The sequence below is a fragment of the Electrophorus electricus genome, chromosome 23 (assembly GCF_013358815.1).
Source record: "Electrophorus electricus isolate fEleEle1 chromosome 23, fEleEle1.pri, whole genome shotgun sequence".
Taxonomy (NCBI): Eukaryota; Metazoa; Chordata; class Actinopteri; order Gymnotiformes; family Gymnotidae; genus Electrophorus; species Electrophorus electricus.
This window is the reverse complement of record NC_049557.1, coordinates 2,850,454-2,877,729: the sequence shown is the minus strand read 5'-3', so window position 1 is coordinate 2,877,729 and position 27,276 is coordinate 2,850,454. Positions and strand designations below refer to the sequence as shown.

The 27,276-nt window shown below is 43.7% G+C and overlaps 1 protein-coding gene across 1 annotated transcript in view; it reads right to left on the bottom strand.

Annotated features, from left to right (window-relative positions):
* nol4la (nucleolar protein 4-like a) overlaps positions 1 to 27,276 on the bottom strand; it is a 44,006-nt gene that overhangs the window by 5,181 nt on the left and 11,549 nt on the right. The window contains exons 2-10 of the mRNA XM_035522221.1: positions 24,029 to 24,181; positions 20,970 to 21,081; positions 19,400 to 19,509; positions 11,235 to 11,388; positions 6,468 to 6,772; positions 2,687 to 2,872; positions 2,063 to 2,251; positions 1,115 to 1,234; positions 55 to 244 (exon numbers count right to left, since the gene is read on the bottom strand). Coding sequence (XP_035378114.1) covers positions 55 to 244; positions 1,115 to 1,234; positions 2,063 to 2,251; positions 2,687 to 2,872; positions 6,468 to 6,772; positions 11,235 to 11,388; positions 19,400 to 19,509; positions 20,970 to 21,081; positions 24,029 to 24,181 — 1,519 coding nt within the window. The remainder of the gene's footprint in view (positions 1 to 54; positions 245 to 1,114; positions 1,235 to 2,062; positions 2,252 to 2,686; positions 2,873 to 6,467; positions 6,773 to 11,234; positions 11,389 to 19,399; positions 19,510 to 20,969; positions 21,082 to 24,028; positions 24,182 to 27,276) is intronic.

The window sequence follows — 27,276 nt, the reverse complement described above, 5'->3', positions numbered from 1 at the left end:
AAGCAGAGGGAGAAAGGTTCAGGTAAAACTAACTTGCCACAAGCGGTCACTTACCGTTGCTTTGAGTCGTCCCGCTGTTCTGCAAACTGTTGCCTAGGGTCCCGTAACCACGGAAACTGTAATTGAGCCCACCATTGGTGTAGAGCTGGTCCTGGGAGTAGGTTGAGGCAGCCAGTGAGAAGCCTGAGTGGGCCAGGGCAGCTGGGTCCCTGGAATTGGGCTTATCTGCAGTAATCGGCTCGTCCTACAGAGGGCGGTAGATAGTGCACGGCAAAAAAGAGAGAATTTACAAAGTGCACTATGTGATACCCATGCGAAAGTCTTGTATTTCTGAAAACCAATCAAATAATTCAACAACTACCATCAATTATCATGTATTACCGCTGATCCAGATTAAATCTCAAAGCATGGGCAAATGTGACTCATTCTTTCTCTATTCTTCAGCAACAGTTCAAAGACATATTACTTTTGAATTCAAGTATTATGTCTTATTTTTGTAAGTGCCTTATTATGTGCCTTATTATTAAAAATTGGTAACTCTCTTAACCCACTTTGTTCTCTTAGAGCTGAATCTGTAGGCTCTGACAGTAGCTGGGAAGTGGATGTGAATTGCAGAGGAGAGCAACTTTTAATGTCAGGTTTAGTTTTGCCCAGGTTTCTGTTTTTGAAGTTGGACTTGACAATGCATTTTCAGATGCATTTTATGAGAAATTTCCCTTGTTCACCTTTTTTGCGCTCTCCATAAATATACACACAGACCCCCCCCCCCCCCACACACACACTCACACACTCACACACACACACACACACACACACACACACTCACACACACACTCACACACACACTCACACACACACTCACACACTCACACTCACACACACACACTCACTCACACACACACACACACACACACACACACTCACACACACACACTCACACACACACACACACACTCACACACACACTCACACACACACACTCACACACACACACACACACTCACACTCACACTCACACACACACACACTCACACTCACACACACACACACACACACACACTCACACACTCACACACACACTCACACACACACACACACACACACACACACTCACATGGGTCTGGTAGATATCGAGGCGCATCCTCTTGGCAGCATTGCGTGTCTCGCTCTCACAGGCAGCTGCCAGGATGTTTTCAGCCATTGCGGAGGTGAGGTGGGGGGGTGTGGGCCGTGTCTGACCACAGGAAGATGGACATATGACCAGAGTGTCAGCACACCAGGGATATTCAAGCCTCTCTATGAGAACTTAAAAACAGTGATTTCTTGAATCATTTAGTCTGAAACAACACAAATACAACACAAATGTGGGCAGTGGTAGCTCAGTGGTTAAGGTACTTGACTTGACTTGTAATTGGAAGGTTGCTGGTTCAAGCTTCGCCACTGCCAAGTTGCCACTGTTGGGCCCCTGAGCAAGACCCTTAACCCTCAATTGCTCAAGTTGTATTCAGTCATAATTGTAAGTTGCTTTGGATAAAAGCATCAGCTAAATGTAAATACATCTTTTCTCAATCCTCGAAAACACAACTTGTAAAAAAGCAAGCAAGAAAAAGCTCCAGAAAGCATATACAACACATATTTCAGCTGGCAAGAACTGTTAAGAATATTAATAATTTATATAGCTTCACTTATAATAGCAGGGTCTACTACAGAAATTTGCTCCACTGAGCAGATATTTTTGAATCGAACTGAGCAGTGTGAAAGTCCACAGTCTTTTACTGCATATCTATATTCTTCTCTGTAGACTACGAAACAAGACTATGACTTAATACAGCTTAGTTGTTACATCAGGGCTGTGTATCCATCCAACCCTATCCAGGACATAAGCACTCTGTGTTCTCATATCAGACTACGGTCACTGAAGAGCTCTCCAGCACTTAGGCAGCTCAGATAAGACAGGGAACCTAAAGCATGGACCTCATATCTCTTCGAAAGGATTGATCAAAGCCCTTTTTAGACATGTAATGTGCATGTATTTGGATCTGAGAGTCTGCAGACTCTGCACCTCAAAGCCTCCCTTCTTCATCCGTCTGCAGGACTTGAGGTAGGTGCGGATGCGTTTGCGAGCGCGCTCCTGAAACTCAGGGAACTGCCGGCCACACGACTCAATGATGGCCTGGATCTTCTCTTTCGGCTGCTTAGAGATGGGCACCATCCGGTCCAGATTCTCATCCACAAACAGCCGCACAAACATCTGAGAGCAGGAGCGGAGTTAATGACAGTAAATTTGAGCAAATGAGAGTAAACGAGGGAACGAGAGAACAGGCAGAGTGGGAGAGGGCGAGACGAGAAAATGGAGGAAGGCGAGGCAATGTGGGGGGGGCAAAAAAAAAAGTGAATAAAGATGGGGCGTGTGGTGCTGCTTCTTAACCCTAACCAGCTAAACACCACCATGAATATCTGAGAGATCAGCCAATGTTGTTAAAGAAAAATGATATGAGGAGGATGATGAGCGGAAACGCTGAGAAGTATAGAGGAAAGAATGTGACAATGTCAGAAATTTTAAGAAGACAATGGAGGAAGAAGGGCTGTGAGGAGCACTCAGAGGTATGATGTCATGAGCAGGATAATCACATAGAAGTAAACAGACTGTTCAATGTGGCAGAAAAACATCTGCGGTGAATCTTACGTTGAAAGCTTTGAGTCTCTCAGGGTCCAGACCCTCTGCATCGTTAATCTTGTCGCTGTCATCGTGATCATCGTGATCATCGTCGTCGTCATCCATGACCTGAGCGCGTGGCGTGTTCAAGTCCTCTGCACACATGCTCACTTCTGTTTTTACCGAGTCATAGCTTCCTGAGCTGTACTGAGGAGACTGGACACACACACACACACACACACACAGAAATACCATTTTTAAATCATACATGGAAAATCCAGTCAAATCTCTCTTTGGTCTTGTGATCCTGTGTCACGCCATGTTATTTGGCATCATTAAAGTGTTCACTGATCTGACCACTAAACATCACTAAACAGTCCTGGCCTAAGGTTCAGACACACCTACTCCATGTCTTTATTTCTTTCTAGCGTTACATTTTCAATCATAGTGAAGATCAAAACATTTTATATTTCAGAGTAGCCTCGCTTTGTATTGATTTCACATTTGCACACTCTGGACATTCTCTCAAGCTGCTTCAGGTAGCAGCAACCTGGGGTGTTCTTCATGAAGAAACTACACATATGCTGAGAACCTGTGTACCGAAGGTCTAACGTCTTAATAGATGATACTTGATAAAGGTAATTAAAATACTAATTATTTAGATTTTTATTTTGGAAGTAAATGTATACAGTTTTTAGTATTCATTAGGTATAGCATTGCAAATAATTACCACCACAGACCTCCTGGTCCATGGTGAGGTGAAAAGCACTATGTTAGCATTCTTGTCAATTAATCTTGAAAGATAAAATGTTTTCACTTCTCAACACCATTGCCCTTTGGGTCTTCTACATACCAATTTTTCAAAGAAGTATTTATCTTGCTCTTCAGGCATATTCTGGGTATCGTCAAGTCACCTTAACAAGGAATTTAACCACAGATACTATCATGCCTCTCCTGAAAAAAAGTAATTTTGACCCCTTTATACTCAGCAGGAACAGACCAAATTAAAGTATTCCATTTCAAGACAAATTCATGAAAAGGGTGATTTCCATTCAATAGTTTGATTATCTTAATTCTAAAATCTTAAATGAGTTATTCTGGCTTTTGAGCTCATCATAGCACAGAAATAGCACTTCTTAAAGTTTTAAATGCTCTTAGAGTGAATCAAGATGCAGTGAACCTATCTATACTGGTTCTTTTAGATAGTAGCACACCTTTTGATACATTTGGCCACAAGACTGAATGGGGCTCTTCTGCTCTGTTCTAAATTGTTTCCAATCCTGCCTGAGCACCTGTAAATATAGTGTTAAATACCATGCAAATAATGTTTACAAAAATGTATTTTATCACCTAAGAGGTACAGTGCATATAGAAAATCTTCATACCTGAAGATTTCAGCCTGAAATCAAAATTAAAAGAATCTTTCTCTAGCTTTTACACATTTTGCCTTACAACATTCAAGTAATGAGAAAAAAGAAATGGTTCCAAAAATTAAAAAAAAATTGAAAAACAATAACAGGGTAGGAAAAGTGATCCGTCCCCTTTCATAATACTTTGCAGAGCCACCTTTTGGTTTAATTATAGCCATCAGTGTCACGGTACGGCCCCTCCTCCCAAGTGTCTGCCCGTGTGTTTGTGTGTGTGTGTGTGTTCGTCTGTGTGGCCACGCCCCCCATGAGTCACACATGTTTGTAATTGCTTGTCATTTACGTATGGTTCTGTTGTCTGTTGTCGGTGTTTGATGCTACGCTACCTTCATTGCTGCGTTGTATTTGGTTTCTGTGTGAATAAACGTATGTGTTTGTTTAACGCAACACGTCCCCGTATCCTGCTTAGCCTCCTTACGTTACAGAAACACTGACCGATGAAGGATGCCTGGGAAAGGTAAAAGAGGAAAGGAAAGAAGGGAAGTCAACGCCCTCCTGCAGCTCTTCAGGGAAGCCCTCCGTGTTCTGGGGCTCCTGACTCCCACAATAGGGGAGAGTGGTCCAGCTGAGAGTGGTCCAGGTGAGAGTGGTCCAGCTGAGAGTGGTCCAGGTGAGTGTGGTCCAGGTGAGTGTGGTCCAGGTGAGTGTGGTCCAGCTGAGAGTGGTCCAGGTGAGAGTGGTCCAGATAAGAGTGGTCCAGGTGAGAGTGGTCCAGGTAAGAGTGGTCCAGCTGAGTGTGGTCCAGGTAAGAGTGGTCCAGGTAAGAGTGGTCCAGGTGAGAGTGGTCCAGGTGAGTGTGGTCCAGGTGAGTGTGGTCCAGGTGGTTACTGGGACAAGGTATAATGATTTCCAGTCCTCGGAGTTGGACTCCGTGGACCTTCGCTCATCCTGGCCTCGCTCCATGGGTCCATCCCAGTCGCTTTATCCCCCTTTGTGTCTGTGCCTGTCAGTGTGTCCGTTCCTGTGTCTGTTGTCGTCCTGGTCCCTGTCCTTCCCTACTCTGTCCTGCTCGCGCTGGCCTGTGTCGGGTGGCTTGGTCCTCCGGCTTCGCCATTTTGCGTTTGGTTCGGGGCCGTAGCCTGATAGGCAGGCACGCTGGGAGTCGTGCCATTGAGGAGGGGTTCTGTCACGGTACGGCCCCTCCTCCCAAGTGTCTCCCCGTGTGTTTGTGTGTGTGTGTGTGTGTGTGTGTGTGTGTTCGTCCGTGTGGCCACGCACCCCATGTATCACACCTGTTTGTAATTGCTTGTCATTTATATATGTATATAAACCCCTATGGTTCTGTTGTCTGTTGTCAGTGTTTGATGCTACGCTAGCTTCATTGCTGCGTCGTATTTGGTTTCTGTGTGAATAAAAGTATATGTTTGTTTAACATAACTCGTCCCCGCATCCTGCGTAGCCTCCTTACGTTACAGTCAGTCTGCTTGGATATGTCTCTTTCAGCATTACACATCTAGACTCAGGAATATTTGCCCATTCTTCCTTGCAGAATTATATGAGTTCAGTCAGAATTACTGGTGACCGGCAATCCAGTTTGGAGGGACAGCCTAATCTTGGCAAGGTGTTGGTGGTGCCATACACTTTCCATTTCTTGATAATTCTCTGAATAGTACTCAGAGGGATAGTTAAAGCTGCTGAAATCTTTTTGTATCCTTGTACCTATCCACAACTTTATCACAGAGCCCTATTAAGAGCAGCTTTCCAACCATGGTACATTTTTGTGTTATCCTGTACTACTAGTAGTGGAATCCTCAAAGAATAGCTGGTTTTATTCTGAAGTAATCAAACCACTACAACTGATGTCAGATGTGAGCCAATTAGCCTGTTGTGTGATCTGGAAGGTGATTAGTTGTGTCTGGTCAGGTTTATAATGATTACTCTAAGGGGCTGGTACTTATCCAAACTAGGTATTTTAGTAATTAAATTATAATAATTTAGCAGGTTTTTGAAAAGTGTCATTTTCACTTTGATGATAAGGATTATACTGTGTAAACAAAGCTGGACTTTTTAAGATGGAATTTATTTTCATTTCTATGGTATAATGTGACCAAAGGCAAGGATTTTGATAGGGTGTGATGGTTTTCTATAGACACTGTATATCCAAGGGCTGTATCATTCAATCAACAGCTGACAGTGAAAAACTTGTATCAGCTCATTTGGTCTGTTGCAATGCTCCTCCTCCTGGCCTTCCTTCTAGGTGCACTGGCTACCTGTGTCTTTCAGAATTGATGGTCTTAATGACCTTCAAATGTCTTCATGACCTCTGCCCACCAGTACCTAAGTGAATCCATTACTAGGTATGTTCCTGTGAGAGCTCTGCCAGTGAACAAACTGTTTTCATGGATGATCTAAAGCCTTAAGGAAAAAATTATTTTGTTCCATACCTTGTTGCTGTACTCTGTTTTGATAGTGTATTTCCTGCTAGGGTCTGCAGGGTATGGCCCAATTGGGGGAGTAACCCCTGGCAACAGTCTTTCACTCAGGTTGATGGGCTGCTGTCCTTCCTCTGAGGAAGAGGATGAGGTTGTGCTAAAGTCCAGTGGTGCCGTAGCTCCACTGCCATTCACCTCTCCATATGGAACCACGCCTTCTGGTGCAGGAATGCCCCCTGTTACCACGGCAGCACTGGTGGGTGGTGTCAAGGAGGGGAGACCATTAGCAGTACTACCACTTTCAGAGCAGGAATCATCTAAGAGGAAAGAAAGAAAGAAAGAAAGAAAGAAAGAAAGAAAGAAAGAAAGAAAGAAAGAAAGAAAGAAAGAAAGAAAGACATTTTTTAATGTTTCTTTATCAAATTCAGTAAAATCATAAAAACTAAAATCCCCACCATTGTAAAAATGACGTAAAAACTTATTCCCTCTTGTGGGTTATGTTTGTCCATTCTTTGTGCAAGCTCTTTACTAATCTGAAACGGGACAAGTCTGTCCACCATTCAGTGGTGTGAAAAAGTGTTTGCCCCCTTCCTGATATATTATTTTTTGCATGTTTACAAACCCTCCAATGTGGCCGAATTACAACAATCCTGCAAATATGAGTGGGCCAAAATTCCTCCACAGTGCTGTAAAAAGCTCATTGCCAGTTATCGCAAACGCTTGATTGCGGTTGTTGCTATTCAGGGTGGCCCAACCAGTCGTTAGGTTTAGGGGGCAATCACCTTTTCACACAGGGCCAAGTAGGTTTGGATTTCTTTCCCCCTTTAATAATATAAACCTTCATATAAATTGGATGACCTAAAACATTTAAGTGTGACAAACATGCAATTGATGCAGAGGACTGAGGATAGGGAAGTCAGTGAGGGAGAAAGAGAGCGCAAGAGGGAGAGAAAGCGTGAGAGAGCGACAGATATCCCCTTTATCAGGCATCCTCATCAGAATAAGCTTAGAATTTGCCTTACAGCAAATGGAATATGGACAGGGATGACAAGAAGTGAGAGTCCCCACATCATTAGCAGAGGAAGAACTAACACGCTTGTATTACAGTCATAAGGACAAGTTCATACAAAGACAATGCCGGCTGCCTGCCCTTTAACTATTTATGCAGACACGTGAGATAGAACACTTACTCCAAGCTCTCTGTGGTTTTAGTAGTGCACCAGAGCTCACACTAAAAGCAGCTCATTGCCCCATTCCAAAAAAAAGCCCACAGCTAGCGGTTTTGTCTACTCTCCCTCCCCTTTCTGAGAGGAAGCTTCCGGAAACCAACACTCACTCCCTCAAACCAACACCAACTCCCTCTGGACAGAGACAAATCGCTCCCCAAGCACAACATCAGAGCCCCCGTTTTTCCTACACACTAAAAACGCTGTGGCACTGCAGGGCATAGCTAACGCGCTCGCGCGCACGCACGCACGCACACACACACACACACACACACACACACACACACATTTTAAATACTTTATTTGATGCCACATAGAAGGGAATTTAATCAAAGGAAGCCAAAAACATATGAAACATACCAGTCCAGCACAGAAATATGGTTCATTAGTGTGTAACCACTGTCTCATTTTATGGATAAAGGAAGCTTGGTCTTTTCTAAAAGACACACACCCTCTGATGCATGATACATAGCAGCACTTTTACTGCAAGCTGTTCAGTCCACTGTATCTACTCTGTCCATGTAGATTTTTGCTGCATTTTGTTTAGAACTGTGGAAGAATTCTTTCAAACAGATAGGTCATGAAAACCTTTAAATGGTATATATTAAGAGGGAGAGAAATATTGTTCCATGTAGACAGGTCCTTGGAAGAATTTCTTTTCTTCTGATGAATGAATGCACCCTTCCATAAATTATGAATCTTACCATAGTGCAGACAGATTAAATATCTGTATTAATGAATGGAATATTCCTTAGTCTTAAACAGCTTATACGTTACACCATCTGCACCACTGGCCTTGCTGGTTAAAACAACATAGTGTGCTCACGCACGCACACACACACACACACACACACACACACACACACACACACACACACACACACACACACACACACACACACACGCTGAAAGGATTGTGGGAGGGGTGTGTACACGGGAGATTACGGGGAGATATATGGAGTAGAGTTAGAATGGACACACAGCATTGAGTAACCATCTTTTTTGAGAATCATCGCTAGTGGTGAAGATGGAGCATGAAATCACTCGGCCGGTGGAATTTAGTGGAGTGTATAGCATGAATAGCTGTCAAGTACATGGTCACATGAAAAGGTTGAAAAACAGAAAAAAGCAGAAGATCAGGGGTGAGGCTGCTACACTAGGCCATCCATTCAGTAAAATACCGGCGACTCAGAGGATAAGACAACACCACTGAATGGTAAAGCAACAGACCCGTAATGTCATGCAGGCTGCACCACAGCAGTAGTGTGTGGGCAAGCGTCCCATGTCTTTCAGACGGCTCCCTCTTAGAATGTCAAGAGCAAAGAGACCCTTCCAGAGAAAGACAGAGATAATCTGATGACCTGGCGCTAACCTCTTCACCCTGCTGCTAGCACTGCCCTTTTGTTCAGATAATTCCCCTCAGAGCTTCCACTGCTCTCTGTGAATGGCAAGGCAGCCTGAGTACTATGCACTTGCCCATCCCTCTGAGAGGTGTGTGTTTGTGTGTTTGTGTGTGTGCTCCACACACACAACCCCTTCCGACATTACTCAAGAGTAGCCAACAAAAAGTGATGTGTACTGCTTCAGCCCTGGCTTTCACTGACCCTACACCATTTCTGCTACCACATCAGTCATTTTAGAGAAGCCCAACCACCACGACCCCCAACCCCCACCTCCTCGACACCTCCCCCAGCACACACACACACACACACACGCACACACCAATTAACCCAAGGACAGAAAAAGGCCAAGACAGAGCGAGATAGAGAGAGAGAAAATCAGAGAGCAAGAGATAAATAAAGCTACCTTGAATTGAGAGAGAGAAAGCACTGTATGAGTACTGTAGTGTCAGAGAAGAGGTCAAAGCAAATGATATGCTTGTGAAACTTCCACACCATGCGATAATGAAAAAGAAGGAAGTGCAGTGAATGAATGAATGAATGAATGAATGAATGAATGAATGAATGCTATCCATCTGCATGGCATGTGCACAACTACTACTCAGTTCAACCAGGCATCCGTCTGATACAGAAGTTCCAAAATCTTTAAACAGCAAGACCCTAGAATGCATTACAATAAGGGAGCCTAAGTGGTGCAGTAAGACACTGTCAAAAGCCTTCAACTTCTCTTAATGGTGCCAAACAACTCTGGCACCCATTTAAAAGGCACCCATCCACTGGATAATGGACAACTGAGAGTCAAGCACTGAGACTGTTATTGACTTCAAATCACTCACTCAGAATCATCTTCAAAAGACAATTACCTGACTCTTAACTTCCCTTTCACAAAATCTTTTAAAGCCTCATACACTCAAAAAGACCAAAAAAGTCTATGGAAAGGTTTTTCCACCCTATTGCAAACCAATATTGCAAGCGAGAAATGAAGAGAAGGGGGTTGCTGGGAAAGCAACTCCAAAATAATGACTATAATACTGGCAGTGCCATCTCAAGGGGCGGACAGGGCCTGGGGCAAGTAAAGCCTCGCGGGGCGTAGCTGACGTGATGCCATTCTAGATTTAACAATGAACTAACGCACTGCACCATCTTGCAACCATCCATAAAGAACCAATCAGAGGAACAATCAGTGGCATCCCTCTGTGCCTTAAATATGTTGTGTAATAAACAAGAAAAACCCACTGTTTAAAAACACAAAAAGTGGCAGCGGTGCTGGGTAAAGCTGTAGCTCCTGGTTTGGTTCTGGGATGGGAACTGTGCTTGCACGCTCACAACCATCCTGATTAGCATCTCCTTCCGCTAAACTGGCTTCAGCAATGTTGTCTTTCTCATCTTCCATGCTTTTAAAATGAATTTATCCAAAGAACCTTAGCATTAAATGAATCTTTCCTTTTTTTTCCTCCACCCTGCATTTTCTAAATTTGTCTTGTTCTCTGCTGCTTGAGCTTGTGACTTTTCCACCTAACGCGTCTGCACGCAAAATTCAGCAGCCTGAAGTGAACTTACTCTTAATGGATAATGGACATATGCCCCACACATTAGGTTTACATGCTGTATTAGCTAAACATAGTTCAGTGTGTCTAGATATGCTCCGTAACACGTGTATTTATTATTTTTATAAAGTCAAATTAATTTGTGAAGCATAAGGCCTGGGGCAATTGCACACCTATAATGGGTCATGGTTGTCCTTTGGAATTCAGTAGATTAATTATTAGTAATATCCATTGAATAACAATATATTAATGTATACATAATTATCACTACACCTTATTATTGCTACTATTCTAAAATTCCAGCTTTCTCTCCACTAAAGTGTTTTTGTTTGTTTGTTTTTTTGGCAAACTAGCCAGCCGGGTCTGTGATTAAATCAAGTCAATATTACCAGCACAGACAAAGAAATTTACAAAATGTATTCAATGGTATCAGATGTATCCAAACACACATAAGAGTTACAAAAGTAAAAAAAAAAAATTCTGAAAAAGCTTTTGATGGTTTGCCTGAAGACAATGCTGAACTGCCCCTTACAGCTTGCAGCTGGGATTATGGGTGGGCGGGATGGGAGGGACAATCAAAGAATGGCTGGCGGAACGCTGTCTGACCTTCTTCCTCTTTGACGCTGGGCTGGGGTGGCGTTGCCTTGCTCTCTGGCCGCGGCTCAGGACTGCTGCCAGGCTGGACGGCCGGGGTGCGCTCTGCAGAGACCCATGCTGGCTCGGCCATGTCCAGATCCTCACTGCTCACCGAACTCTCATCCTGCACGGGAGAGGGGAAGGGGGAGGATGAGATATGGAGGGGAGGGATGGAAAAGGGGAGAGAGAGAGATGGAAAGTGAGGATAGGATAGCGATGGAGGGGGACAGGTGAGAGGGATGGAAAGAAAGATGGAGAGAAAGGGAGAGGTAGAGGGTGCAAGGAAAGAAGAGAATAGAAAGACCAGTGCTTCAAATATAGATTTTATCATGCCTCCACTGGACTTCCTGCCAAAGAAAAACACAAATTTTAACCTCCACTTGTCCATAGTAACAACTACCCCTCCACAATTTCATTACTGAAGACCCACTTCACAGTTACTATAGACGCCTACTGGCTCAGGTCAAAGTGAACAAAGAAAACTGTCACCACAAACACTGCTTCCTTCCCACCCATTTTATTCCAGGCCAGCATAACTATCACATTGACATCTTATTCCTTTCAGAAGAAACTATGGGGAAATGGAAAAACAGTGACGGGTTCTTTATATTTTTTCTCTCCAAGGTCTTCCACATGCTGAGTCAGTGATGCCTTCCCGAGGAAGTGCTTCCCAGTCCCACCAAAACTGGGAATATAAGAAAAGAAAAGGAGTGACGAGAGTGGTTCAACATCAAATGATAAGTGACTCGGAGCGGAGCTATTTTTAACTGTGCTGAAGCTGGAACCCCAAACATGCTCACCGTAGCATGACACAGAGAGGAGTGGTTAGGGGAGAAAGAAGGGGAGGAGCTAAAGTAGAACTGAGGACAGGACAGGACAGGACAGGACAGGACGCTTAGTTTCAGGAGAAACATACTTGAGGTGCAGAATGTAGTAACACTCATGTATATATATCATCCCCACAGTTTCATATTTGATGTGGCAATATGGAGGGACCAGTTATAACTTCCCTCCACATATACAAACAGCACCATACAGGATGATATATAATTTTGAATTTTAAATAAATTTGAATTTTGAAAGTATCACATAAATCAAGCCCACGCTTTCTTCCTGTATGTAGAATGCTAATGAGCATAAAGTGATTGTGATTTGGGTCTAGGTCTGCGTGGCAGTGTTTAACAACCTGACATGTCAAGTGTCCCAACCCTTCCTATCACCTACTGTGGATGCTCGCAGCTGTGAAAATGCTTATCCTTCTAGTGGATTACTGTATAATAAGGGATGAATAAGGGAGTGAGAAAATTTAGTGTGGCTCCAAGAAGGTTGCAGAACCTCACTCGAGCCATCTAGCCAAGGTTATTAAGCATCTGTACCTCACTATTATTTCAAAAATCCTTCCATTTTCCTGTCCTTCACATCAAATCATTCAGCATGAATTAAAGTCCCTGGGATTCAAAAATCCATCAGCATCCATGTGCTATGTATGCTTCCTGGTGTGCACCAGTACTAGCCATACTGGACAGTCTTAACACAGCTTGCCAACCCCCACCTAAGCTTCCTGGGTGCCATCCCCTTACCCATTATCATCCTAACAATCTCCCCTCCATATCCATGTCCCAGAATCACTAAACATACACAAACACACACACACACACACACACACACACACACACACACACACACACACACACACACACACACACACACACTGTTCTGCAACCTCCCATTCCCATCCTCATTTCTGCTACCCATCCACATGACTATATGACACACACACACACACACGCACCAACACACACAGACAGACACAGAGCAGACTGCTTGTCCCTGTATGCTGAATCTTTAATGCAACATCCCAACCCCCACCAGTACCCCCACCCAAAACACCACTGGTGCTATCTCTCCTAAGCACTCCCTCCCCCAACTCTGCCATCCACCAATCAAGCGTGGTCCAATGCTGACAGAGCACGGGGATCTCAGTTTCATGTTCCACATGAACAAGAAGAGTCTCTTTCTCTTCTACACCATTTACTCCCTACACTGTCTAGTGTATCATTCCCTCTTCCTCGCTGTTTATCGATTTCCATGGCAACAGGCTGACAGGAGAGGGTTAAAAGAACGGTGGGGCTTTAGCAGGAAAGGGACATGTGGGTGGTGTGGGTGGTGTGTACACTGTGTATGGAGGTGCGAGGTCTGGAGGAGCATGGGTGCATATGGTCACTTGTCTGCTGGAGACGTGCTCTTACCGGCTGTCATTTTCACCCCAATCCCCCCCCCCCCCCTCAAATTGCCGTACTGAGTCACCCCGACAAATGCGCAGTAGCACTTAAGCTAAAGCTGTCTGCTCCTGAAAAACTGTCAGCTGAACTGAAAGTTACCATGGTGCAATGTCTCAAAAACAAAATTGGACCTCAGACTTGATGAAACGGGCACCCTCATGAGTATCATATTTATATACATGGGATGCTATTTTTTAGTGTCTAGATGTTAGCTGAAAAAAGATAAAGAAGACTTCCCTGAATGATCAAAGAAGATTTTGCTGATTTAAATCTCCTTGGGGAAAAATACAGTTCTGTGGGATCAAAGAAACTACTACTATCTACACCCATCCTATTTCACTAAGTCTGATACTGCTTAGTTTCAGACACATAGTTACTTGAATTCAGGCATAGACGATTATGCTGAAACTCATGGAGAAGAAATATGAGGTGCCATCCTAAAAGAGCAAATTGGCTACAAGCTCTCTTGGCACATATTTGGCATGTTATAAGTTTAATTGTCATGCCACTGGAACTGCATGAGCACAAATTCCACTATGTGTTTAAGACTTGGGTAAATCTGGCCATCTCATGCCATCGGGATATTCCTGTTACAGCCTCTCTAGTCTTGTTGTTGTGCGTTTTGTGCAGGAGATTCTTCAAGCGGGAAAAATTCAGAACATGAAGTTCTTCAAATAGATTTGCGTGCACCAGTGCTCCTGTTCTCTTAAATGTCTGAACAAACATACACGCAGCCACACACCTATGTTTCTGGATGTAAGAGACTCACTGGTTTATCCTCAAGAGGAACACAGTTCTCTGGGACGTTTGCTTAGAGGCCTGATGCACTGATGTTGTTGGCTGTATTAGGTTCTAAGTGGGACATAGCATTATATAAGGTCTGGCAAAAATAAAGAGAGAGAGAGAGTGGGGGAAAAAGAAAAATGAAAAAGAAAAGAGCAAGGGATATATAGAGGGAAAGAGCAGAGATACAGAGATGAGAGATGAACTTTGTGTGTGTGTGTGTGTTGTGTGAGTGAGTGTGTATGTGTGTGTGGACCCTCAGTGAGAGGAAGCGAGAGGAGCAGAAAGCTTATAGCCACAGTGTGCTAAAAGTGCTAACGCGAAGAAGGAGCACAAAGGGCCCTTAGGACCCGGTCACAGCCGAACAGGGAGATAGAGGCACGAAGTGGCAGGCGGCTTTGGACAGAGAGAAGGCAAAAGGGCGGTTCTGGTCAACAGCTTAATGAGTTGGGAAAGGATTTGGCACAGAGGGCTGCTCTACAGCTGCTTCTGGTCCCACAGGGTGGGGGTTATAAAGAGGAGAGGAGAGAGAGAGAGACAGAGGGAGGGAAGAGAGAAAAAAGGGAGAAGGAGTCAAGGCTAGTCCCCTGCAGCTTGGTGCTCGTGAGTAATTAAAACAGAAGGGGCTTTTACGGTACTGGACACTGCTCCTCAGAATGGGTTGCCAGCCTAAGGAGAGCACAGTGACTCGACCCTAACGCACAAACACACACTTGCCCCAGCACAGTGACTCGACCCTAACGCACAAACACACACTTGCCCCAGCACAGTGACTCGACCCTAACGCACAAACACACAATCGCTCCAGCACAGTGACTCGACCCTAATGCACAAACACACACTTGCCCCAGCACAGTGACTCGACCCTAACGCACAAACACACACTTGCCCCAGCACAGTGACTCGACCCTAACGCACAAACACACAATCGCTCCAGCACAGTGACTCGACCCTAACGCACAAACAGACAATCGCTCCAGCATAGTGACTCGACCCTAACGCACAAACACACACTTGCCCCAGCACAGTGACTCGACCCTAACGCACAAACAGACAATCGCTCCAGCATAGTGACTCGACCCTTATACACAAACACATACTCGCTCCAGCACAGTGACTCAACCCTAATGCACAAGCATGCACACCCTCCAGCACTGTGACTCAAACCTTTATATACAAACACACACTCCCTTGAGCACTGTGACCTGACCCTTATACACAAAGACACACTCCCTTGAGCACTGTGACCTGACCCTTATACACAAAGACACACTCCCTTGAGCACTGTGACCTGACCCTTATACACAAAGACACACTCCCTTGAGCACTGTGACTCGACCCTTATACACAAAGACACACTCCCTTGAGCACTGTGACCTGACCCTTATACACAAAGACACACTCCCTTGAGCACTGTGACCTGACCCTTATACACAAAGACACACTCCCTTGAGCACTGTGACTCGACCCTTATACACAAAGACACACTCCCTTGAGCACTGTGACTCGACCCTTATACACAAAGACACACTCCCTTGAGCACTGTGACTCGACCCTTATACACAAACACACACTCCCTCTATCACAGGCCACCACCCTGTGCTGACTTCCCCCTCGACAGCTTCTGTGCATGCACAGCTCCCATAACACTAACAAGAAAGGAAAGAGTGGGCGCAATTCGAGGCTGCAAGTATAATAATTTTAACATTTAAACAATCTTATTTTTGAGGATTATATGAGCAAAGCCTTTGCACTTAGTTTAAATGATATCATAAGAATGGCCATAGAACATGCATTAACCTGATAAAGCACATAAAATACCTTTATAACATGCACATGTCATATGGAATAAGCGCGTAGCAATATTTACTGTGGCTTTAAAACCTTTTTCCTTGCCTTTGTGAAAGTGTTTTCTTCATCTCACTTTCTAACACACATGCACACATTGGCACTTATTGATTTAATGCAAATTGCATGTGCTTTGGTTCCAAAGACAGTAGTAGTGTACAATGTGCTCTTTAAGGGGATCCACTATACAGCACAGTAGGGTTTTAACAGTAGTGCTACTGTAAGCCTGCCTACACTGATGGAAACGCAGGATAGGGGAATGGGCTTTAAACACAGTAATTCATCCTTGAAGTGGGTCATGCCCTAGTACACTTAACAGTTACAGAAAGAGGTTAGAAAAGCTCCCCAAATAGTAATAAAAATGACTTTTTGTTTAATGCCTTTCTCAAACATGCTGCTTCATAAAGTATTAGCAAGAAAGACCACACTAGTAAAGGACTCAAAATGACACATACATGCAAGCTGAAACATAATGTTGAGCAAACATGTTCTGATATGTTCTGAAATTAGAAACCGTAGCACAGTCACTATTGCTGTGAGTTTCAGAGTTTGAGGCCCATGCTTGCTCTCCACAACAGTCTGATCTGGTCTGAGGTACCACCAGCAGTTCAACACTAGAAGACCTGAGAGCCCATTGAGGGTTGTAAGGGGGAAAGAGCTCAACTAGCGATAAGTGGAGACTTGAAAAGACCGCAAGAGGTAAGATAAGTTTGTGTCGAACACAAGAAGCGACTGGCAGCCAGTTCAGTGGATTAAAGAGTGGTGGTTGTGTGCTGCTTACGATCAGAGCGGCTGGGTTTAAATAAATTGACACCTATTGAGGGTTGTAGCTGGGATTCCAATAAAAGAGAAATGCAGTAATTGAGTCTGAAAGTAATGGAAGGAAACAAATCAAAACAAAGCAATGTTCCAACATCGTTCGTAGCTAACTAATGTAAAGCTATAAGAAAACACGCAAAAAAATAAAAAACAAAACAATAAAAGACTGTCTAAATTTGTAAATTTTAGAGTCTAATTTGACAAAAAAAAAAGTGACATTTCAAATAGGGACTGCTTTAGAAGAAGCATAACTTTTAACCCTTGTCCTAAGCAGATAGCGCACAAACGTAGCCTAATGCATGTCAGTATAAACCTAGGCCTACAAAGCGAAAATATGACATAAATATGAGAAAAATTACAAAAAGGCTAATATTAAGTTTTCCTTCAAATGTCAGGCTGACTCATTAGTGCCACAGAAATAGACAGACCAAGTATCTCAGTTTTAAAAAGTAAACAGTAGGCTACGCCGATGCGGAGCTTATGCGGTTTAGGCATGTGACAGTAGGCTACGTTAACCATGTATCTATAGATCACCCTCTCAGAAGAATAAAACAGAGGCTATTAGTCGACAGGTAAATTTGCCAGTTCGGTAAAGATCTTTTAGGTATAAGATTAAATACAAGCGAGGTAAATTCAGTCGGTCAAAAGGGATAGGATTAGGTATGTTACAAGCAATGGGTTACCCAAAATATGTAAATAATTTCTTTATAATTAATGACTAAAAAATAACGCATACCTTTTTTTAGCAGTTCTAATCTCTTCGCTTGAATTTTACTAGGAAATCGGTTAACGGGCTTTTAACCCGTAAATTTCCCTCAACGTCCAACGATTCTAGTTTTATTCTAGCGGCTTGAGACATAGGAGTCTCCCATTCGTACGGACTTCCAGAGCCGGAGGAGGAGAAGGCGGGGTCTATACTGCGAAGCCACGCCTAGCTACAGTGTTAAAGAGTAGCTTGGCGAATCCCCACACATTTTGACTGACATCCCGTTCTTGAATGAAGCAAAACCGAAAACAAACGGAAGGTTGTGCATTGATCTCAGAGAGGTAGACAGAGAGGTAGAATGAGGTTGAGGTCCCAGAATGACTTAATGTGATCACAGTACGACAGACTCTCCTGACATACCACAGTTGGCAGTGAACGGTATTCTTATCTATATATTGTTTCTTTATAGACATGCTAGAACTCACTAGGAACTGTTAACTGTACTCATACTGTATGTATTAAAGCATAATGAATTCAGTTCTGTTTTGACCAGACTCCGGACAGCATATAGAGCAGGTGAATACTGCTCTCTAGTGTTAAAATAGTGTAATATCCTCTTGACAAGTAGCTATTTACAACGTACCTAAACAACATTTGCATATTAGCTTGGTCCAGCTACATGGCTAACATATTTTATAAATGTCATCTTCATTAAGTTTAAAATGTCTAGGTCAAAACTATATAGTTATTGGTAACAAAAAGCTCTGGAATGGGCAGTTCAGTTTTATAGGCTTTTGGGCACAACTTAAATGTGTGACATGAATGGCTACCATTTGAAATCTTGATTATAAGTTATACATAGAGACATTTATAAGATGCACGGGGGGGGGGGGGGGGGGGGGGGGGGGGGTAACTGCAACCCATGCTATTCCAGGCACCCAGGTATATACTGTTGCTGAGGCAACAGAAGCTATAGGACTTTACCTTGACGACCACATACTGCTTATTATGGCCCCTCAGCAATATGCCTGTTGTGTGAGGAATTGAACCTTTCGGCTTGTACAATAATGTTGTTTCAGATACTGGAGTTCACTTCTGTGGTTTTCTACAATAGTGTTTCAGACACTCTGGAGTTTATTTATGTGGGGCACATTTTGGGCCCTCATAAACATCTGTGTGATAAATGGCAAACATTCATGCATGTGTAATTATAACAACACAGTATTACAGTTACAGAGGCGCACATCATGTAAAGATGGGAACTTGGGTCAAAGGAAAATAATAAATTGAAAGCTTTTATGCCATGCCATAATGCCACATTATATGCAGTCTAAACAATTAAATAAGCTGCATGCACTCAGAGAACAGTCTATTAAAAGAAAAAAGAAGGTTAAGCTCCCTATGTCCTGTGCCTTGTGTCCTGAAGCCACATCAACTTTGTGTTGTTGACTTTGAATATATGAGAGTCATTTGTAAACAATGCACTACAAACCATAAACTGCATTAAAGTCATTTTACTTGACAAAGCATGTTTATCCAATATGCATGCTTTTTGTTAATTTTAATGTATTGCATATTTCTTCTGCATCTTCTTGCAGGATAAATTTGTTAAACAATTAATTTACCCTATTAAATCTAGTTTGACATTTTACAGCTCAGTGCACATATATAAGCGCTTGCTTCCCTGCTCATCTTACCTGCTCATTGGCATTCATGCACTGCAGTTTCATCTGTTTCAGGTAGGTGGCAGTAAGAGGCATGTTGTAGTCTATCAGGTCTGGGACCAGGGATGTGGGACGGTCATTTTCTGTGGGAGTGAAATCCGTTTTAGTCTCAGCATTAGTGCTTTATTTAAAGAGAAGCAATCACACACTTACACACACAACCACACATAAACATGCATGCACTTGTGCACAAACACACACATTCAGCCATGTATACATTCTCTCTCACATAATGTGGACTTCCACAACATTCAGTGATTAGCAAAGTCCATGTTTTGACTTGTTAAGTATTAACAAGTCAAAAACAAAACAACAAATAAAAAATACCACAGGTTAAAAACAAAATGAAAAAACAAAATTTTATAAAATGCATTCAAATACTATCTCAGAGTATTTGAATGCATTTTATAAAATATATCATTAGCAGGTGGACCATTCAGGCATCAGTAACCGCAGCATCAGTAAAGGCAGCAGTCCCATATATGTCCACTGGAGGGCGTTGTTGAGGATCAATTGAGTACCAAAATTCCCATTGACAATCCCTTGGGTCTTTGTTAAATCAAAGACAATAAATACCGACTTGCCTTTGTTTCATACAGGTCTGCTGAGCCTCCTCTGTTCAATAACTATATCACAAAGCTCTGTAACGCCAGTCAAAATATAAAATTTTGGGGGCCAGTTCTGAGTGTTGATGAGGTTATACGAGGCCAAGCAGAGGGGAGGATATATCCCTAAAATATATAACATGCCCCACTGAGTGTTTGTTTCATTTGGATCATAGTCAAAAAATGACATCTATGAAGATCCATGGCTTCAGCACTGTCAGAGCATCTATGAAGAAACCCGACTCAGAGAAAATGAGTCACCTATGTGACTAACCGCAGACAGACATCACGCCATTGTGCTGAATTGACTTATTGGCTACTGACCACAATGCACTAAATGTATGAGACTGATGTGACGAATTACAGTATTATATGCAATATAAACAAAAATTATTTGTGAATTCAGGCCATGGATTTACAGCAATGCCGTGGAGGATGTAATGAAATAAGGTCTATTCAGAACTCAACTGTAAGAGAGGGCGCGTTAGAGAGCATGGGTGCTGTCAGCAGAATGCACTTCTGGTGTATGCAGTCTACTTAAGCACTGATGTGTTTATATGGCTAGACACTTGAAACATGTCATGTTTCAGGTGTTTTTTTTCCCCTCAGTGTGCATACCTTACTGCATCAAATGTTTCATTCATTTCTACATAACGTTGTTTAGATTAAAGAAACTAAAACTTAAATATTCTACAGATCGCAAAGCCATGGGTTCTGTTTGCTTAAAAAAGGCTGGAAATATTCTTCCAACTTGAATAAAAACAAAACAATATTTAATAAACACAAAAACAATATTACACAAATGCTCAGTAATGATACCATAGGATAAGGCTGAAAGGTTTAAATGTGGAAGGTGTCCATTTTTAATTTCTTTTTTCATGTTTAGGTTTTCAGCATCAGGCTTTTGTCTGCTCAGAGGTGAACAAGAAGCAACTGACCTTTGAACTCGGCTGTGCTGGAGTTGATGTGCATCCTCTTCTGGCACTCCCCGCAGCTCATCAGGAAGCGGGTCACCGCCTCGCGGGGCAGGAAAGCGTATGTCTCTGCAATCTGGCAACCCAAGAGGGGGAGAGAGGCGAGGGGGAGGAGTAGGAGAAGGGATCAGAGGATGGCAGAGAAAGGAAAAACCATACTTTTTGGAGAGGGTAGGTGGGTGGGGGAAATGAAGGAATCTAAGGGTGGGTGAAGGATGAAAAACCAACTGAGCTCTGCAATATTTAATTTTATGTACTGCAGAAGAAAAGATTTCATTTCTTGACTATTTGTGGTTTTATTGTCCTGTGTCACAGGGGAACTGCATACGCTGGGCTAAAGCTTGACCTTTTTTGCCCTCTCTCTCTCTCCACCTTTCCTTCTGCCACTATTTTGTGTGCGACCTTCACACAGCGAGAAAGAGAGAGTGAGAGAGAGGGAGAGAGAGAGAGAATGAGAGTGAGCAGCAGCAGGCATATCAGGGACGCCTGACTCCCCTCCTCCCGCCTCCGGGTGCGCTGAGGGAAAAGGCCATTCAGGGAAAAAAAACAACACTAACAACAACCCCCCCCCCCCACACACACACACCTCCCAGAATGCCATAGACAACCCTCCCCTGGCCATGGTGGACTCACAGGAGTGGGTGTATGAGACGTGACAGCAGCTTGCTCCAGGCCAGAGGCTGAGGAGAGGAGGTGAACGCAACCCCAAGGGCATAGTGCAAGACCCCCTTACTGCTTTACAAGTCTCCAAAACACATGCCAGCTCACACCCACATGCATATACCAATCTCTGCTTCTCAACAGTTTTTGAACCACAATAAAAGGATGACTTTTCATCTCTGTGTTTAGGTGATACATTTCTCTAGCAGAAGGGCTTTCTTAACAGTTCTGTTTAATTCCAGGAAAAGGAAGTAAATATTTGCTGCTCCGTGTCTATTCCTAAATCTAAACCAGTATACTAACTAATCCTTTTGAATACAGGGTCGTCTGCAGATCAAATAGCACAACCCTTCTGAAACGTGGTTAATCAACACAGTTACACCATATCACCACAAGAGGGCAGAGTTCATAAGCAGCAATAGGACAAGGAAATGGGCCAAGAGAACAAGTCTTGAATTTGTGAAGTGTTTCGGAGTAGAGAGGTTAATTCCCATAGGTCTTTACTGAACCCATTCATGAAAGAAACAGTCTCTGTGTGTTAAGTTTGCCACTGGGCCATTTATATTAGCCTTTTACAACACCAACTGTCATTTTCAAATTTGGCAGAAATCACACACACTCATTTCAGCCAAGGATGTTAATGTTAATATTTTGAAATATGCAGCAGATTTTCCAGTATCCCGGAAGACTTAAACCCGAAGCCACATAAGCATTACACTAAAATTAAATATTAGAAAATGGCAATCCTTTTCTGCTCAGGGCAGAGGTGGAATTTGGGTAAACAACCTATCACCATCAGTCACGGTTGATTACAACCAATCAAAGCCTGTCCGACCAGAGCGAATCGCACCAATCACAGAGCATCTCTGCTAGTCACAGCTCATTTTAAAAGTCACAGCCAATCAGGAAGCAGTAAGGGCAAATAGATCGCTGCGAGTAGTAGAGATGGACAGTCAAGCAGGTCTGTGTGGTGACTCTGCATGCCAAATGTCAAAAACAGACCTATCAGCCGGCTAATTGCTTTAATTAGGTGATTAGCAGAGATCTCGACGGGGGCTGGAACCTGACACCTGCTTTCACACACAATGGGATCATAGCTCAAGGCGCAGACCAAGGATGCCGATCTGAGATGGCCCCATGTGACTATAGTTATGCGGCTATTGAGCGCAAAAACTGTTCATAGGTCCGAGCACTGGCACGGTGGACGAATGTAGTTCAGATTTACATACCCTGGGACCTGATCGTCGATTCGGCAGACAACAGTGAAACGGTCCCCCCCGCCCCATATACTATAAAGACTTCTAACGAACCGTTTAAATGCTCTCGATATATACGGAGTGGTTTTTTAAGAGCGCTTCTCAGATTATGTCAATCGAGAGCACGGCTCAGAGAACCTTGGGCACTTTGAACGTGATCCCGACGCGGAGGAGAGCGCTGTTCACACGCAGGGCGCTCGTTTTAAATCGTCAGAAGCCCATGATAAGCCATTCCGCAGCGCAAGACGAGGGAAATGAAACTGGGCTGAGACGCTGTGAAGTAAATGAGAAATTGTGCTGGAGACTCCGCAATAATATGCAATAATACGTCCAGAGTGTTCATTTGTATTCGCTTTATTCCTGTTAAGGCGTTGTCTGAGCTGTTAGTGTAGTAGTACACCGATGGAGAGATGGGAAAGGTGTCGGAGAGCAGCAGTGGGAAATGGAGCACCGAAAACTAAGCGCCTAATCTCTCCATGGTTACATATACGATATTGTAAACCAACAGACTGAATTATACTTTCCTTCTTTCATATAAAATTTGGAATCGTGCTCGTTTCCCAGTCTACGGCCTTCCTCGCACACAACAACAGCGCTACAGGTGCAGCAAGATGGCTGCGGTTGCCCCAGCAACAGCCCGACGCGCTTACTATTCCTCCTGCAAATATATTAACTATTGGACATTTATGAAATAGCATTAATCCAGTCATATACAGTCACACATCAGTCAAGATTATATACAGTTAAGTTCCATACTTAACACATGCAGCTATGGATGATGGAATCTGGAGCAATATCTAGTCAATTATCTTAAAATAATTTAAAATAAGCACATTTTTCTTTACATTACCTGTAACTGGATGACTGCTGCTCAAGTGGTGAATCATTAGGTATTTGACACTTTAACACCACTTACTAACCCATATATATATATATATATATATATATATATAAGCATATATATTTACAACAATCCATGTGCCAAAAATGTCAACCAACTCACATGTTTATAAGTCATCTCACCCCATTCTGATAAGCACATTATCAACCCCCCCCACTCTCCCGGAGTTTCTCTTGTGTTTGGAAGTGTGTGAGCTCAAGCCTTACCGCTTTGTAGGTCTTCTTCTGGCCGGCATGTTTGGGTGCTCTGCCCGGATCGGCTCCCATCTCCACGTGCATGGCGTAGATGATGTCGAAGAAATCCTCCACCACTGCCACACGCTTCAGAGAGCTGTCCTGCGACTGTCCGCCATCAGTGCACTGTAGACCAACAAGGGGACGAGGACAGATCAGTCGTTTAAGGATGAGCCCACAGTCTGAACTACACATACTGCACCTGCTACCACGTCCTGAAAGAAAAGCAGCTGCAGACAGTATGACTGACCTACAAATCAACAAACAATGTGTCTTACTACAAGAGATTTTCTTTTACATTTTACTCTAGCTTATACTGCAGTAGATAGTGCTGTATGTATATCACATGATGAAAATGGCAGAGTTCTACAAAGTCACAAATCCTGCACCTACAGGTACAGTCATTCACATAACTATGCTAACACACTGCTGCATTCTTCCAGGAAACTGTTTGCTTTTTGCTGGTGGCACCTTTTAGGCACTTTAAATGCCTCCATACTTAAATGAAAGTATCTCAGAGCAGAGATTCTGGTCTCTGAAAAGATTCCTCTCTGGCTTCATTCATAAAAAATGGATCCAACATCTGCAATCAAGTCCTGAGATGCTTAAAGGGTATCACTGTAAGTGCCATGTTATGTGTCTTGGTCTAAACCCCTAAAATCTAGGTAGACGTTGCATAATGTGGCTTCCCAGAGCACACCATTGAGCCAAACCTAATATAACACAGGAGGACTTTGCAAGAGGATTTTTTATGTTGAAACATGCGACTCAGTAAGACACAGAGATCGAGAGATATCAAGAGAGAGAAGGGGAGAGAGAGAGAAAGAGAGGGAGAGAGAGAAGTGTGCTTTTCCTGCAGCATTTTTAAAAATAACACCATTCCGTGCCACACTCAAACACACGCACATGCCGCCCCACCTCCTGCCCTAGGCCCCCCTCACAGCCCTGCTTTCCATACTGCTGACCCTGTAGCTATGGCAACTGCCAGCGCTCTCTCGGGCAGGTGCGCAGGGCAGCGGGGTCATGTGACACCCGCTGCAACTCCGAGCACCACAGCAAGCGCCTGACTCCTTGGGCCTGCGCGGGGCCATGCCGTCACCTGGTTCGGCTTTCCCCGACGCTTGTGATGCTCTTTGTTCTCGCTCTTTGTTCTCTATCGTTCGCGGCACGCCACCGTGTGAGAGCCATCTTGCGTCATCAGTTTTTGTCCCTGCTGCATGTCCCGGCCTACAGTTATTTTGCAGTTTTTGCCCACAGCCCTTTTTTGGGGTACTGTCCTCTGATACTGAAAGTGTATCTAGGAAATAAAAACTATTGTTTAATTTCACTTAATCCTGCTAGAGGAGAGAAAGGTAGACACTGTCAAAGAGGAAGAAAGCTGCAGCAGGTGTGTGTGTGCGTGCGTGCGTGCGTGCGTGCGTGCGTGTGTGTGTGTGAGGAGCTGTGGTCTGGCTTTTCCTCTTGTGTCAGTAGATGCACAGCAGCACCCTCTGCCTCTCTCTCTCTCTCTTTTTTACTGTCTCTCTCGCTCTTTCTTTCTCTTTCTTTTCTTTCTTCCTGTTCTCCTATTGCACGGGACACCTCCCCCTCTCCTCCGCTCGGCCTCTCGCTTTCTCCATCCCCTCTCCCGGATATTTCCTTCCCCTGGCTGCTCCTCTCCATCCATCGCTTTATCTGTCCCACTCCCTCTTCCCTCTCTCCCTCTTTCTCTCACTCCTCTCTCCCGAGTGCCAGGTAATGAACGTTGCTATGGCAACTAAAACCAGCACACGGAGCAGGCTTGCTTTAATCCGACCCTCTCTAGCCATCCTCCTGTGCATGTACTTTTGCTTCTACTAATAATTATCACCCTTATTACGTTCATATCAGTGAGAATGCATGTGATTACACTTGGGCCTGCTGCACTGTTCATTACACAGGAAACAATGGGATGTCCGCACGCATAGGTTTTATGTGGTCCTGTCCTGTTTTGGCACGTTCACTCTCTCTGTCTCCCCTCTCTCTCTTTCTCTCTCTCTCTTTCTGTCTCTCTCTCTCTCACCCTTCCTGCTCTCTCTCAGCTATGAGAAACTGTTACAGAAATCACCCCTCTAGGACACGATGTGATGCAGACTTTTCTGGTCCCTTTGAGAAGAAAACCGTAGTGTTAGCTGTGGGGAGGTGTGTGCGTGCGTGCGTGCGTGCGTGTGTGTGTGTGTGTGTGTGTGTGTGTGTGTGCGTGTGTGTGCGTGTGTGTGTGCGTGTGTGTGTGTGTGTGTGTGTTAGAGCCCTAAGCTCTAACTCTCCGGTCCTAAAAACTCAACTTTACCACTCAATTATGGCTGCTTAAATCCACACACACACAGTCACACAGATTGACAGAAAGACAGACAGACAGACACACACACACACACACACACACACACACACACACACTGCTCACCACCTCAAGCCCCCATCATTTGTTGAGTGCACATCATGAGAGTGTGTGTGAGTAAACTAGGCCTGGGAGGTGGATGCACTGTGATCACATAGACGACTGAACCAGCACTAACCCCTTCTCCACCCAGAGCAGAACCTAAGATGAACTGCATTAACCCCTGCACGAAGCTAGAGAGAAACTATAGCAAACATGTTGCTCATTCACATGGAAGCCAAGACCAAGGACCAAGGTATCCTAACCACCTAACAGCGCTGAGGGTTTGGTTGCATCTTGGTCTAGGCTTCCATGTTTACCTGTAAAAACAGTATTGGAATATTTATTTGTTGCACACTTTGATTAAAATGATCAATATTGTGGTGTCAGGATGAATATTGGGAAATGTTTTAGCGCAGCACAAATAAAACCTATGGATCACCTAACAGCCAAGAGTTATTTGTCCATCCCTTGAATACATACTGGTGAAACCAGATTCTACAGCATGGTAAATAACCCAGGGCTGTGCTTGTTTGTCCTAAGGCATATCCTAGAGTTTATAGTAATTCTGCTCTGAGCAAAGGTAGTATATCAAGAAGTTATCTATTCACTATGGTTAGATTCATAGAGTTATTATTCTTTGTGTGGTATAACTGGATGGGTTTGAAGCTTGTGTGTGTGTGTGTGTGTGTGTGTGTGTGTGTGTGTGTGTGTGTGTGTGTGTGTGTGTGTATGTGTGTGTGTGTGTGTGTGCATATGTCTGTGTGCGTGTGTGTGTGTGTAAATGTTTAATCATTAAACTGCAGTACAGTGGGACATTGTGCGA